This window comes from Garra rufa, chromosome 6, assembly GCF_049309525.1.
Source record: "Garra rufa chromosome 6, GarRuf1.0, whole genome shotgun sequence".
Taxonomy (NCBI): Eukaryota; Metazoa; Chordata; class Actinopteri; order Cypriniformes; family Cyprinidae; genus Garra; species Garra rufa.
This window is the reverse complement of record NC_133366.1, coordinates 41,051,943-41,064,454: the sequence shown is the minus strand read 5'-3', so window position 1 is coordinate 41,064,454 and position 12,512 is coordinate 41,051,943. Positions and strand designations below refer to the sequence as shown.

Genomic DNA, 12,512 nt, shown 5'->3' with positions numbered 1-12,512 from the left:
CCTTGACCTTTTCAGGGGCTATTTAGCAAACAAAACACACACACGCACAAAAAGCAAGGACTCGACTGCCTATGTAAGGGCTCTTTAGCTGGCTGCCCACGGCCAAACACGCCCCGTCAATCATTTTTTATACAGCCTTCTGATTGATTTTGATAATCGCTGCACTGGCTGATACACCAGGGTGCACTCGCACAAATCTCGTGGTACATATTCAGAGTGTGTTTAAGCTTTTTTCTGCTCACAGTTCAGCTGAAGTGTTCCAGGCAAGAACCAGAAGCATTACATTCAATCTTGTTTTATCCAATTAAATTTATTTATGCAAATGCAGACAAATGATGACACAGTGTCTTATCCAATATAGAGAAATTAATGATGAAAACTGAACCAAAGTTTCAGTTCAAGAAAGAAATGACAAAAAAAATGATCTTTTCCGCCTCTTCTTAGGGCATAGTTCACCCAAAAATTAAAAAAGTCTGTCTTTAATTACTCTCCCTCATGTTGTTTCAAAACTATGAGACCTTTGTTCATCTTCAGAACACAAATTAAGATATTTTTTATGAAATCCAAGAGCTTTCTGACCCTGCATAGAGAGCAGCGCACATTCAAGGCCCAGAAAGTTAGTAAGGACATTGAAAAAATAGTCCATGTAACATCGGTGGTTCAACCTTAATTTTCTGGAGCTATGAGAATAGCTTTTGTGGAGAAAGAAGACAAAAATAACGACTTTATTTAACAATTTCTTCTCTTCTGTTTCAGTCTTCGACGCGGGTTCACAAGAGAACCGTGACACATGGTCAAATGGACTACTTTAACGTCCTTACTACTTTTCTGGGTCTTAAACGTGGTTGTATTGCTCTCTATGCTGGGTCAGAAATCATTCAGATTTAATCAAAAATATCTTAATTTGTGTTCCAAAGATGAACGAAGGCCTTACGGGTTTTGAACGACATGAGGGTGAGTAATTCACACCCTGGGGTTAACGGTTGCGCCAGCAAGACCAGTTCACTTTTTTTAAGATCAGTGTGAAAGACACTAAAAATACTCAGTCGATTTTTCAGTCAATATCGACTTAAATTTCAGGCTGTGCCTTAAAGACTGAAAAAAGAACACACAGTTATTAATATGAACCAATTTTATGATGCTTTTGAGGTTCAATAAGGACACAGAAAGTCTCCAGTCATTGTGCATTCATAGAAAACAGCCAGTTCCATTCATTTTTTTTTTTTTTTTGAAGAGTCCTTTTGTCTTCTACAGAAGAAAGCTTTGAAACGGCATGCTGTTAAATCATGACAGAATTTTCATTTTTGGGTCAACGATCTCTTTAATCTCAGTTAAGGTTTATACATTTTGCCATGTCCCATATAAAATCCACCTGTAAGGTGTCAAAATATGCATAACTAGAGCTCAGAATTAAAATTCTACTGTTTCAGACTCCCAGCGGTACATGTGGAGAAGCAAAGGAGCTTATTCAAGAACTCCAGATAAAATGCTCTGAACTGTGGAATGTTCAAATCAGGATGGATCATTAAAGTGCCAAACTCCTCAAGACAATCTACTACTTGAGTCTTCCTGTGCATATTGGTTCAAGATTGTCCCAACAATCACTTTAATTTTTGTGGAGTTTCATCTGAGCCCACTTTGAAGTTGTCTTATTGAAAAAACTGTTTATCCAGCTCAAATAATATGGATGCCTTTTTATCATGCTCTTCCCAGTATGAAATAACAAACTCTCATAATCAGTTTACCAGACAATCACGTTTACCTACGAGTCTGGCAACTGTTCCCAATACAGACATTATGTATTTCATCACCATGGTTGACACGTTCAAGGCCCAGAATAGTAGTAAGGACATAATTAAAATTGTCAGTGGTTTATAAAGCAACAAGAATACTTTTTGTGTGCAAAGAACTAAAACAATGACTTAATTCAACAATTTCTTCTCTTCTGTGTCAGTCTTTGACAGCTCCTGCATCAGCAGTACCACATGCATGAATGTTGAAGACTGACTAAATAAATAAATAAATTTGTTTTCTTTGCATACAAAAAAAAATATTGTAGCTTCATAACATCAAGGTTTCTCACATTTTAACAATGTCCTAACTACCTTTCTGGGCCTTGAATATGTCCGTTGCGTTGCTGTCTATGCAGAGTCAGAAAGTTCTCAGATTTCATCAAAAATATCTTAATTTGTGTTTCAAAGATGAACTTGAGGGTGCAACATGAGGGTGAGTAACTAATGACAGAAGAGTGAACTATCCCTTTAAGTGTGAAATGACAGTTTGAGTTTTTTTTTTTTTAATTGCCTTTTGTTCACCAAGATTTAATTTATTTAAACAATTTTCAAGGCTATCTTTTTAAGATCTTTGTTCTTCCAAAATGCTCCCAATTTAAAAGCCATAACCTTAAATTGTTTGTTTGTTGTAAAGCCTATTTTTTGTAACTTTTATTAAACGGCCATATTTTAATGTAAACAGACTCTTATTAAGTGTTTTTGTTTTGTTTATCAAGTTAACATGCTTAAGGCCTAATAATGAAAAAAGTTTAATCTCTGAAAAAGTTTTCTCCCCGTTGAGTTTTCATCATGATAATCTGACCTCTGAAGGAAAGTAGTTGAAGAGCCGTGGCGTAGTGATAGATTTGTTTTAATAACCACTTCTTTTTTATTTTTTTTAACAATATATTTTTTAATACCTTCATAAGGGAAGTACTTTCTTTGCTCTCTCATGAAAGTGTTCTTTTGTGTTTTGCAAATGCTCATTGGCATCATTAAAAATAGACTGAAAATTAATGGGTTCTTTGTGAATTTTGCTGAACTTCCTCCTTAAGCAGTAATGTATAATTAATATCCCACTTGCGCTCTAAACCCAAACCACTTTTTTTAACCTATTATACGATCTCTCTATCTTTTTCTCTCTCTCACTTCTCTCTTCCTCTTTTTCTGCTTTGTTGACTTTTCATTTATCTCCATCACTGACTCATTCTTTTGACCTTTAATAGTGAAGCCTTAAAACAGTGAGAGGGAAAAAAACAGGAACAAATGATTCGCAAAGGTTACTACATCAAAACTATTAGGCAACTGTACATCCCTAGAGCAGAAAATTTATCTTTTGCAGTTAAAATCACACATTTTCCATCAGTGGGTTGCTAATTTAGTCCACTACGGCAATTAAGCGTGAAATGTAAAAATCAAAAAGCAGGGCTTTCTCCAAAACCCCACAGTGTACAGTGTTAGTGTACAAGGGCTAAATCTCATACACTTTTACTCAGGAGGAAAGGAAATGGATTTCTCATCAAAGCTCAGACAAAGGCATCCATAGCAGCTTCATGTAATATCTGTTATGAAGGGCAGTTCAACACCCCATTTTAAAATCTGGTATTTCCAGCATTCAGTCAGGCATTATTGTCTTCGACATAAGTCTCCAAACCTCATTTATACACTATTATGTATAAATATATCCAGAATGTGTCCAAATCATCCCCATTTCTTTTTAGCCTTAGTGAGGTTTGTGTAACATTCTAGATCATATAGAAAACCAGGGTTGTAGTAAGATTTGTTTTCCTAATTGAATAATCTCACACATTCTCATTGTCCAATTATAGTGCTGAGCACTGAACTTATTCCTCTCTACTCACACTTAGCCACAGCTATTTTCCCTTCTAAGAAAAGGGAACACATAACGCTCAATTCATCAGATCAATTGGAAGGACCACCAAGAGTATTACGGTATTTTTCATTGCGCCTATCGAGCACAACTGCAATTTGCAATTGGAATTTATGTCATTGCCCTAATGTGCTATGCATGTTCCTCTGGCTTTTTGAGTAAGAGCTTTGCATTGTTTCACAGATTGAAAGCGGCATTAAAATAAGCCATTCGAGTGGAAAATGAAGGGGATAAAAAAGAAAAGGGCAAAAAAACAACCATGGTGATGAAATATGTAATGTTGTTTATTGGGAACAGTTGCTTGAGTCGTAGGGAAATGTTATTATGTCGCTGATTATGAGAATGTGTTCCTTCATACTGGGAAGAGCACGCTAAAAAGGAATCCATTTTAATCAAGCTAGATAAACAGCTTTTCAATAAGATAACTTCAAAGTGGGCTCAGATGAAACTCTGTAAATCAAAGTGATTGCTGGGACAATCTTAAACAACTATACACAGGAAGACTCATGTAGCAGATTGTCTTGAGAAGTTTGGCACTTTAATGATCCATCCTGATTTGAACATTCCACATGCGGAGTTCTTGATCAAGCTCCTTTACTTCTCCACATTTACCGCTGGGAGTCTGAAACGGTTGAATTTTAATTCTGAGCTCTAGTTATGCATATTTTAACATCTTACAGGTGATTTTATATAGGACATAGCAAAATGTATAAACTTTAACTGAGATTAAAGAGATAGTTGACCCAAAAAAGGAAAATTCTGTCATGATTTAACAGCATGCCGTTCCAAAGCTGTATAACGTTTTTTTTTTTTTCTTCTGTGGAAGACAAAGGGACTCTTCAAAAAATGAATGGTACTGGTTGTTTTCTATGAATTCACAATGACTGGAGACTTTCTGTGTCCTTATTGAACCTCAAAAGCATCACAAAATTGGTTCAAATTAATAACTGTGTGTTCTTTTCCCAGTCTTAAAGGATTAGCCTAAAATTTAAGTCGATATTGACTGAAAATCTTGACTTCTGCTCTAATTCTTCTTGGCATGTACAGTATATGAGAGAGGATGAGCAGAATTGCAATTTATGAACCAATACACTCTTTAAAAAAAAGGGTGCTTCACACCTCCATAGAAGAACCTTTTTTGTCTAAATGCTTCCATAAAGAACCTTCAATATCTGAAGAACCTTTCTGTTTCACAAAAGTTTCTTTGTGGCGAAAGAAGGTTCTTCAAATTATAAAAAGGTAAGAAAGAGATGGTTCTTTGAACCGTTGACTGAATGGTTCTTTGTGGAACCAAAAATGTTTCTACTGTTGCATCGCTGTGAAGAACCTTTATTTTTAGGAGTGTAGGTCCTTAGAGTCAGATATTTGCAGTGAATCAATTGATCCAATTCACAAAATCATTTTGATCAGTTTATTTATAAATAAAGCTATTCTGCTTTATACTCTGTCATTAATTACTCATCCTTGTCATTCCAAACCCATAAGACCTTTGCTCTTCTTTGGAACACAAATTAAGATATTTTTAATGAAATCCGAGTGCAGCAATGCGAATACCACATTCAAGGCCCAGAAAAGTAGTAAAGACATTGTTAATACAGTCCATTTAACCATGCGGCAGGGTACTCTTGTGAAGACGTCGAAGACTGACATGAAGGAGAAGAAACTGTTGAATCAAGTTGTTATTTTTGTTTTCTTTGTGCACAAAAAGTATTCTTGTAGGTTTGTATAATTAAGGTTGAACCATTGATGCAGGGTCAGAAAACTCTGATTACATCAAAAATATCTTAATTTGTGTTCCGAAGATGAACGTAGGTCATACGGGTTTAATAACAACATGAGGGTGAGTGATTAGTGACAGAATTGTAATTTTTGGGTAAACTATCCTTTTAATATTTGATTTGAGAGTTTCATTTTAGTGTCTTATGGTACATGAAGTGTCAAAGACTGGTTACAGCACATACAGTGTTCAATATTCAATAAACAAAACTATTATTATTAACTCTAGTAGCTTTTTTTGTTTTGTTTTGTTTTGTTTTGTTTTTTTTACAAACTAGTCACTCAAGTACACATGATGAGTATTCTGGGAAACACTTTTCTCAAGAACTCAGCGGAGGAAGATAAAGCAGAATGAAGTGCTGGCACTTCTTCATGCCTTCAACCACAAAAGTACGACTGCTGATTCATTCTCCTGATGGCACTACAGTCTGTTGTTCTCTGGAGGAAATTAGTGGCATTATTGAGAATCCAGTATACCATTAGACCGTTATTGAAGTGTCCCCGGGCATTTTGACTGAGTTTCTGTCTTTGAATCTCAAGGCTAAACCTAATGACTCACTATAGAGATCGTCTCCAGATTCTTTTTTATATATGATGAGTTGTGTGTGTGAAGCCAAGAAAGGTTTTTTGGTGGTTTTCTTTTATATTCTATTTCATTTTATATTCTCAGCACATCTTTAATTGCTTCCCAATTGCGGCACACCAACATTGATGTGTTCGTAGGCTAATGTATTCTGACCTCATACTTAGTGAAATTATTAATGAAAAATGCATATGACATTCCTAGTTCTCTTAAAGTAATTTATTAGTATTTCACAAGCTTTTTTGTAGAGAAAATATACAAATGCCTCTTTCCTCTAGTCATAAGTCTGGTATTTTTTTTTAGCTTGTTTTGCTTATTTCACTAATTGAACAGATGCTAAATTCAAAACAAGTGTAATCATCTAATTGTAGTGAATTGTTCACATTGGCATGGTTTAAAACAACCTCCAAAGCCAGGACATTCATTTAACCGACAGTTCGCTTTTTAAAGTGTAGGAGTTGGAATTTTTTGCATGAGTCAAAAATAATGTCTTTTGAATACAAATGCATGTAGGCGGCTGTAATGATCATATTCAGTCATGTATGCTCCTACACAAAGCACTAAATATGATGTTTGATGGTTCATTGGATGGTGACGTCAGTCTGACTGTAAAAAAAGTAGACATCTGTAACCCCAGTGCACCATGGGTACAATGGATCTGCTCTTCAGAGCATTGCCTGAAAGCCCAGAGCAGAAGTCAAGTCTGAATAAATGAACAGTGTGATGAGGATATCTGCCCACGCAATGACACCAACACTTGTCTTCACAACTACTGATTCTCTCGCTTGGTTTATTACACCCCTTAATTCATTTCTCAGATTTTCTGTATTCAAGCCTCTTTGTTCACTCTATCAACTATGTATTTATGTGTGATTTAAACTACCTGATCTCTTGACAAAAACGTACTTGTGGGAACTTTTAAGAAAGACGCAAATTACATACCAATATTTTCATATCACTGTGGTTTCCAACAGAAATGAACGCTAGAGGTAGTAAACCTGCAAGCACTTGTAATCATTTTTATACACACTTATGATTACAGCTCCATGTGTTTTGATTTCTGGATGTAACAAGCTTGCTCGGTAGCTCAGCCAGCACAGAATTAGACTTAGGATGTGGAATCTCATGAAAAACATGACTCGCGAAGAAAGAGCTGAAAGATGAGAGATCCAAAAACAAGCTAAAACGGCATGCTTGCAATTGCGTTTTTACGTCACATTCGCTTTTGTTCATACTATCAGGTAGGTTTAGGTATAGTGCAGATGGTACTTTATTTTAAAACGTCTTAGTGCGTCAGAGTTATAGCGCTTAGCGGACATTTCAAGCACTGCAATGACACATTAAAAAACAATGTCACATAAAACATAGCATATGTACAGTGCCTTGCAAAAGTATTCATACCCCTTCATTTTTTTCGCATTTTGCTTTGTAGCAGCATTTTGTTAAACTGGTTTAAATTACTTTTTTTTCCACATCGATCGACATCTCATACACCATAATGACAAAGCACAAAACAGGTTTGTAACAACTTTGCAATTTTATTAGAAATAAAAAACAGAAAAGATCCCATTGCATAAGTATTCATACCCTTTTCTGGGACACTTGAAATTTAGCTTAGGAGCATTCATATTGCTTCTAGATGTTACTACACTTTGAGTGGATTAAACTGTGGCAAATTCATTTGAATGAGTATGATTTAGAAAGGCACACACCTCTCAGAAAAGGTCTAACAGCTGAAAATGCATATCAGAGCAAAAACCAAGTCCTGAGGTCAAGATAACTGCCTGTAGAGCTCAGTGACAGACTTGTGTTAAGGCAGTGATCTAGGGAAGAGTTCAGAAAAAAATCTGCTGCATTGAAGGTTCACAGAAGAATGTAGCCTCCATTATCCATAATGGAAGACGATTGGAACAACTAGGACTCTAGAAAATGTCTGCCAGCCCCCATCCAAGCTGACAGAGCTTGAGAGGTGAAAAGGTGAGGCAAAGAATGGCAGATAATTGCCAAATGCAGATGTGCAAAACTTGTCACATCATACCCAAAAAGACTTGAGGCTGTAAAGGTGCTTTAACTATGTACTAAGGGTAAGAAGGGTATGAATACTTATGCAATGTATTTATTTCAGTGTTTTATTTTTAATAAATTTGTAAAATTTGCAAATCTGCTGATTTTTAGCACTTTTAGCTCCACTCAGTGGACATTTCACATCGAAAATGTCACAAAATGTACATGATGATAAGTGTTCCACATCTTGCGAAAAAGTTCCCACAGATATGTTTTGTCATGAGATCAGGTTGGATTTAAATAAGCCATTGTTTTATTGTAAGCAGGCACTAAATGCTAAAATGCTAAATGCTAAACAAGCAATAGTTAACCCAAAATGTTCTAAAATGTGATCCCCATTAGGGCATCCAAGATGTAGATTGGAACCGATTTGGAGAAATTTAGCATTACATCACTTGCTCACCAATGGGTCCTTTGCAGAGAATGGGTGCCGTCAGAATGAGAGTCCAAACAGCTCATAAAAACTACACAACAATCCACACAACTCCAGTTCCTCAAGTAACAATTAGTGAAATAATAAGTTTACTATTTAAAAAAAAAAAAAAAAGAAAAAAAAACACACAAATGTGACCCTGGACCACAAAACTGGTTACAAAGGTCAGTTTTTTTGAAACTGAGATTTATACGTCATCTGAAAGCTGAATAAATAAGCTAACTAGGATAGGACAATATTTGGCCGAGATACTACTATTTGAAAATCTGTAATCTGAGGGTGCAAAAAAAGTTAATATTGAGAACATTACCTTTAAAGTTGTCTAAATGAAGCATTTAGCAATGCATATTAGTAATCAAAAAAGTTTTGATATATTTACTGTAGGAAATACAAAATGTCCTAATAGAACATAATCTTTACTTAATATCCTAATGGCTATTGCTACAATTATACCTGTGCATAATATATAAGTCCATAATGCATAATTACATTTCCTCCAGTAAAAAGGTCAATTACTTGTTCCAACATATTTGTTAATTTGCTTGTAAATAGTTCTCGGTCTATGCATATATTTCTCTAGTTTATAAGACTCTTTTTATTTATTTTTTTCACTGGAGAAAATAGCATTATGGATAAAGGATGGATACAGGTTTGAAATTAAAAACATCTTACTGATAGATACGTTTATTCACTTCTTTTCACTTCACAATACGTTAACCGATGGACTAGAGTCATGTAGATTACTTGTGGATTGTGATGTTTTTATCAGCTGTTTGAACTCTCATTCTGACGGCACCCATTCACAGCAGAGGATCCATTGGTGAGCAAGTGCTACACTACTCCAAATCTGTTCTGGTGAACCCTGTTTTCCTCTTGTTATTGTCAGCTCTATCACTGCCTAATTAAAAAAAACCTTCTAGACAAAAAAGGTACCAAATAAGTAAAAATACTTAGGGGTGTTTTCGAAAATGTACTATGACTATTTTTGAGTTGCAAATGCCCAATGACAGATACAGTACTCCAGTAGAAGAATACAATTGTGCCTCTCTGTGTTAGTGCTGAACGTGCTTCTAAATGGTGGTTTCATTCATATGAAAATATGCAGCTGTATGGCTGTGTTTAAATGTTAGCAGATGCGTTAACCCGAAGGCGACAGGTGACATGACAGTGATAAATGCACTGGCCTATTTGCTCATATCTTCTTCTTAATGGCTCGCTCCTTTCCGCAATCCCCCCCATATCATTCTTTTTTCTGTCTCTACATGAAATGCTGCAAGTGACAACAGCCGCTGATGGCAGTGTTTAGTTCCTCAATACTTTATTGCTGCGTTCAAGTGGACTATTGACATTTTTTTATTTAGTGTCACACGAACATTAAAAGCATTCAATATTTTGTCTTCAGTAGTGATTTCTACTCAAATCCATCTTATTGAATGTTTCTGTCAGATATATATTCATCAAAACAAACGTGTCTTCAAGCTTCATTCAAAATAATGAAATTCACTGACATATTTCAGTGATGGTATCTAGGTGCTCCCTAGATAGGATTTAAAAAAATAAAAAAGAATCTTCTGAACTATAAGATAGTGCACATTGTTCTTAAAGAATGTGTTCACCTCACCTTGAAATGAGTTTTTGCGACTATGAGTTAATCTAAGACATTATCGCTTTTATAACACTGCTTTATACCTTCTATTCAAATATGTAACCAAGGTAGAATGATTGAATACATTATGCTTCTAAAGTTTTGATTTCTGAGGCTGCACTGGTTGATTTTTTCAATTAAAAGAATGTTTCACCCTCAGGACATTATAAAAATCTGTGATTTTTCCTTCCCATCTAACACAAAAGGATGTACTTACTTTAACTTCAGTTTGTCCTTCAAACAAACCTGTTGCATTATGTTAGAATAGTTGCAGTGCTTCACATGGTTTCTTTTATAGTATTATTGTATAATACTCCGTTACATCATTTAATTTGAATGGAAAAGAGCAGCATTAACATTCTGCAAAATTACTCTTTTTGTGTTTCACAGAATTCAGTGAAGTTTGAAATGATTCAAGGATGATGATTATAAAAACAATTAGTTCACCCAATTGTTTTAATTTATTTAAAGCAGTTCTTCAGCAGATTTTATCTGTCTAGCTAGAGTTTTAGAAGTTTTAGAAAGCTTTCAATGGCTTTTTCCAACAGGTTTTCATTGAAGCTGTATCACTGTTCTTGCACATTCCTATAGCACGAATGAAGGTCTTGTTAGTGCTAGATCTTAGAGAGTGATCGTTATGACTTGATGTGTTAAGCTCCTGTCACTTACTCTTAAGTTTTCTTTTGATTTTACTCCAGATTATGCCTTCATCTTTCTATGCATCTGCTTTGACCTTATGGATTTTTTTCCTTGTCTTTTGGCTTTCCTCTCTGACCTTTTCCCTTCTAAGAATCGTGATTTTATTTATTTATTTGCTTTTCTATACAAAGTCTGTGCCGGTGTGTGTTTGCGGTTTGATAAGTACAATAAAGCATTGCTTATCATATAGCCATAATATAGTAGTGATAAAGTGATACAGCTGTGTGAAAGCAGAGCTTGAAAGGTCTATTGTCTGCTTGTTTGTCATCTTGTTTTTTCTGTCTTTTTCAGAGTTATATCCACGGCAGCAGTCAAGCACAGTTTGTGGCTGAATCTCACATTATTCTTCTGTTGAATATCCTTTCACATAAAACTTCTCTTTGCACAATGGATCTGTCACTTTGTTCTGTTAATGAAGTGAACCGTAATAAACCACTAACTTCATACAGATCTGTTCATCATTCTGTAAACGCTTTAAAAGGTAGGTTGTGCCACTGTAAGTGTTTGAACATTTCCACAGCCTTTTCCAGGTTTATTTTTATGTTTAATTTCTCAGTAAAAATCACAGAAAAAGATTTTAATTTTAATCTTGTTAACATGGTTGCATAAAAATGTAGTCGACAGGTGTTAATGAAAAAATGAAAACAAAAATTAAATATCATCAGTATTATTTAAACACAAACAAAAACAAAACAGTATTATTAATTATACACTAGATTTTTCATGTTTATCTTTAAAGCCTGCTCACCAAGCCTGCATTTATTTAATTCAAAAACAGTAAAATTGTGAAATATTTATACTATTTAAAATAACTGTTTTTTTTTTATTATCTGAATATATTTTAAAATGTAATTTATTCAAAACTACATTTTTAGCATCATTACTCTAATTCTAGTATTCTGATATGCTGCTCAAAAAATGTTTTTATTATTATTATTATTAATAGTAGATTTTTTTTTAGGTTTCTTTGAGTTCAGAGGAACAGCATTTATCTAAAAAAGCAATATTTTGCAACACTATAAATGTCTTTATCGTGGCTTTTGATTAATTTAAAGCATCCTTTCTAAATAAAAGTATTAATTTCTATAATTGATATAAATTATACTGATTGTACTGGCTTCTGAATGGTATAGTGTATAATGTTACAAAAGCTTTTTATTTCAGATAAATGCTGATCTTTGGATCTGTCTCTTTATCAAAGGATTCTGAAAAAAATGTACTCACCTGTTTTAAATATTGATAATAATAATAATAATAATTCATCAAATCAGCATATAAGAATGATTTCTGGGGGATCGTGTGGAGTATTAATGCTGAAAAAAAATAGCTTTGATCGCAGGAATAAATTACATTTTAAAATATATTAAATAGAAAGCAGTTCTTTTAAATACTAAAAATATTTTGCAATATTACTACTTTTGCTGTATTTTGGATTAAATAAATGCAGCCTTTGTAAGCTGAAAAAAATATTTAAAGAACATTAAAAATCTTTCTGTTCAAAAACTTTTGACTAGTTGTGTATACACTACTGTTCAAAAATTTGGGGACAGCAAGATATTTATTTATTTATTTATTTATTTATTGAAAGACAATTGCATTAAATTAATCAAAAACAGCAGTGAAGACATTTATAATGTTACAAAAGATTT

The 12,512-nt window shown here is 34.2% G+C and overlaps 1 protein-coding gene across 1 annotated transcript in view; it reads left to right on the top strand.

The window, feature by feature from the left end:
* The window catches only part of tusc3 (tumor suppressor candidate 3), a 142,253-nt gene that overhangs the window by 110,658 nt on the left and 19,083 nt on the right, over positions 1 to 12,512 (top strand). The window contains exon 7 of the mRNA XM_073842762.1: positions 11,155 to 11,220. Coding sequence (XP_073698863.1) covers positions 11,155 to 11,220 — 66 coding nt within the window. The remainder of the gene's footprint in view (positions 1 to 11,154; positions 11,221 to 12,512) is intronic.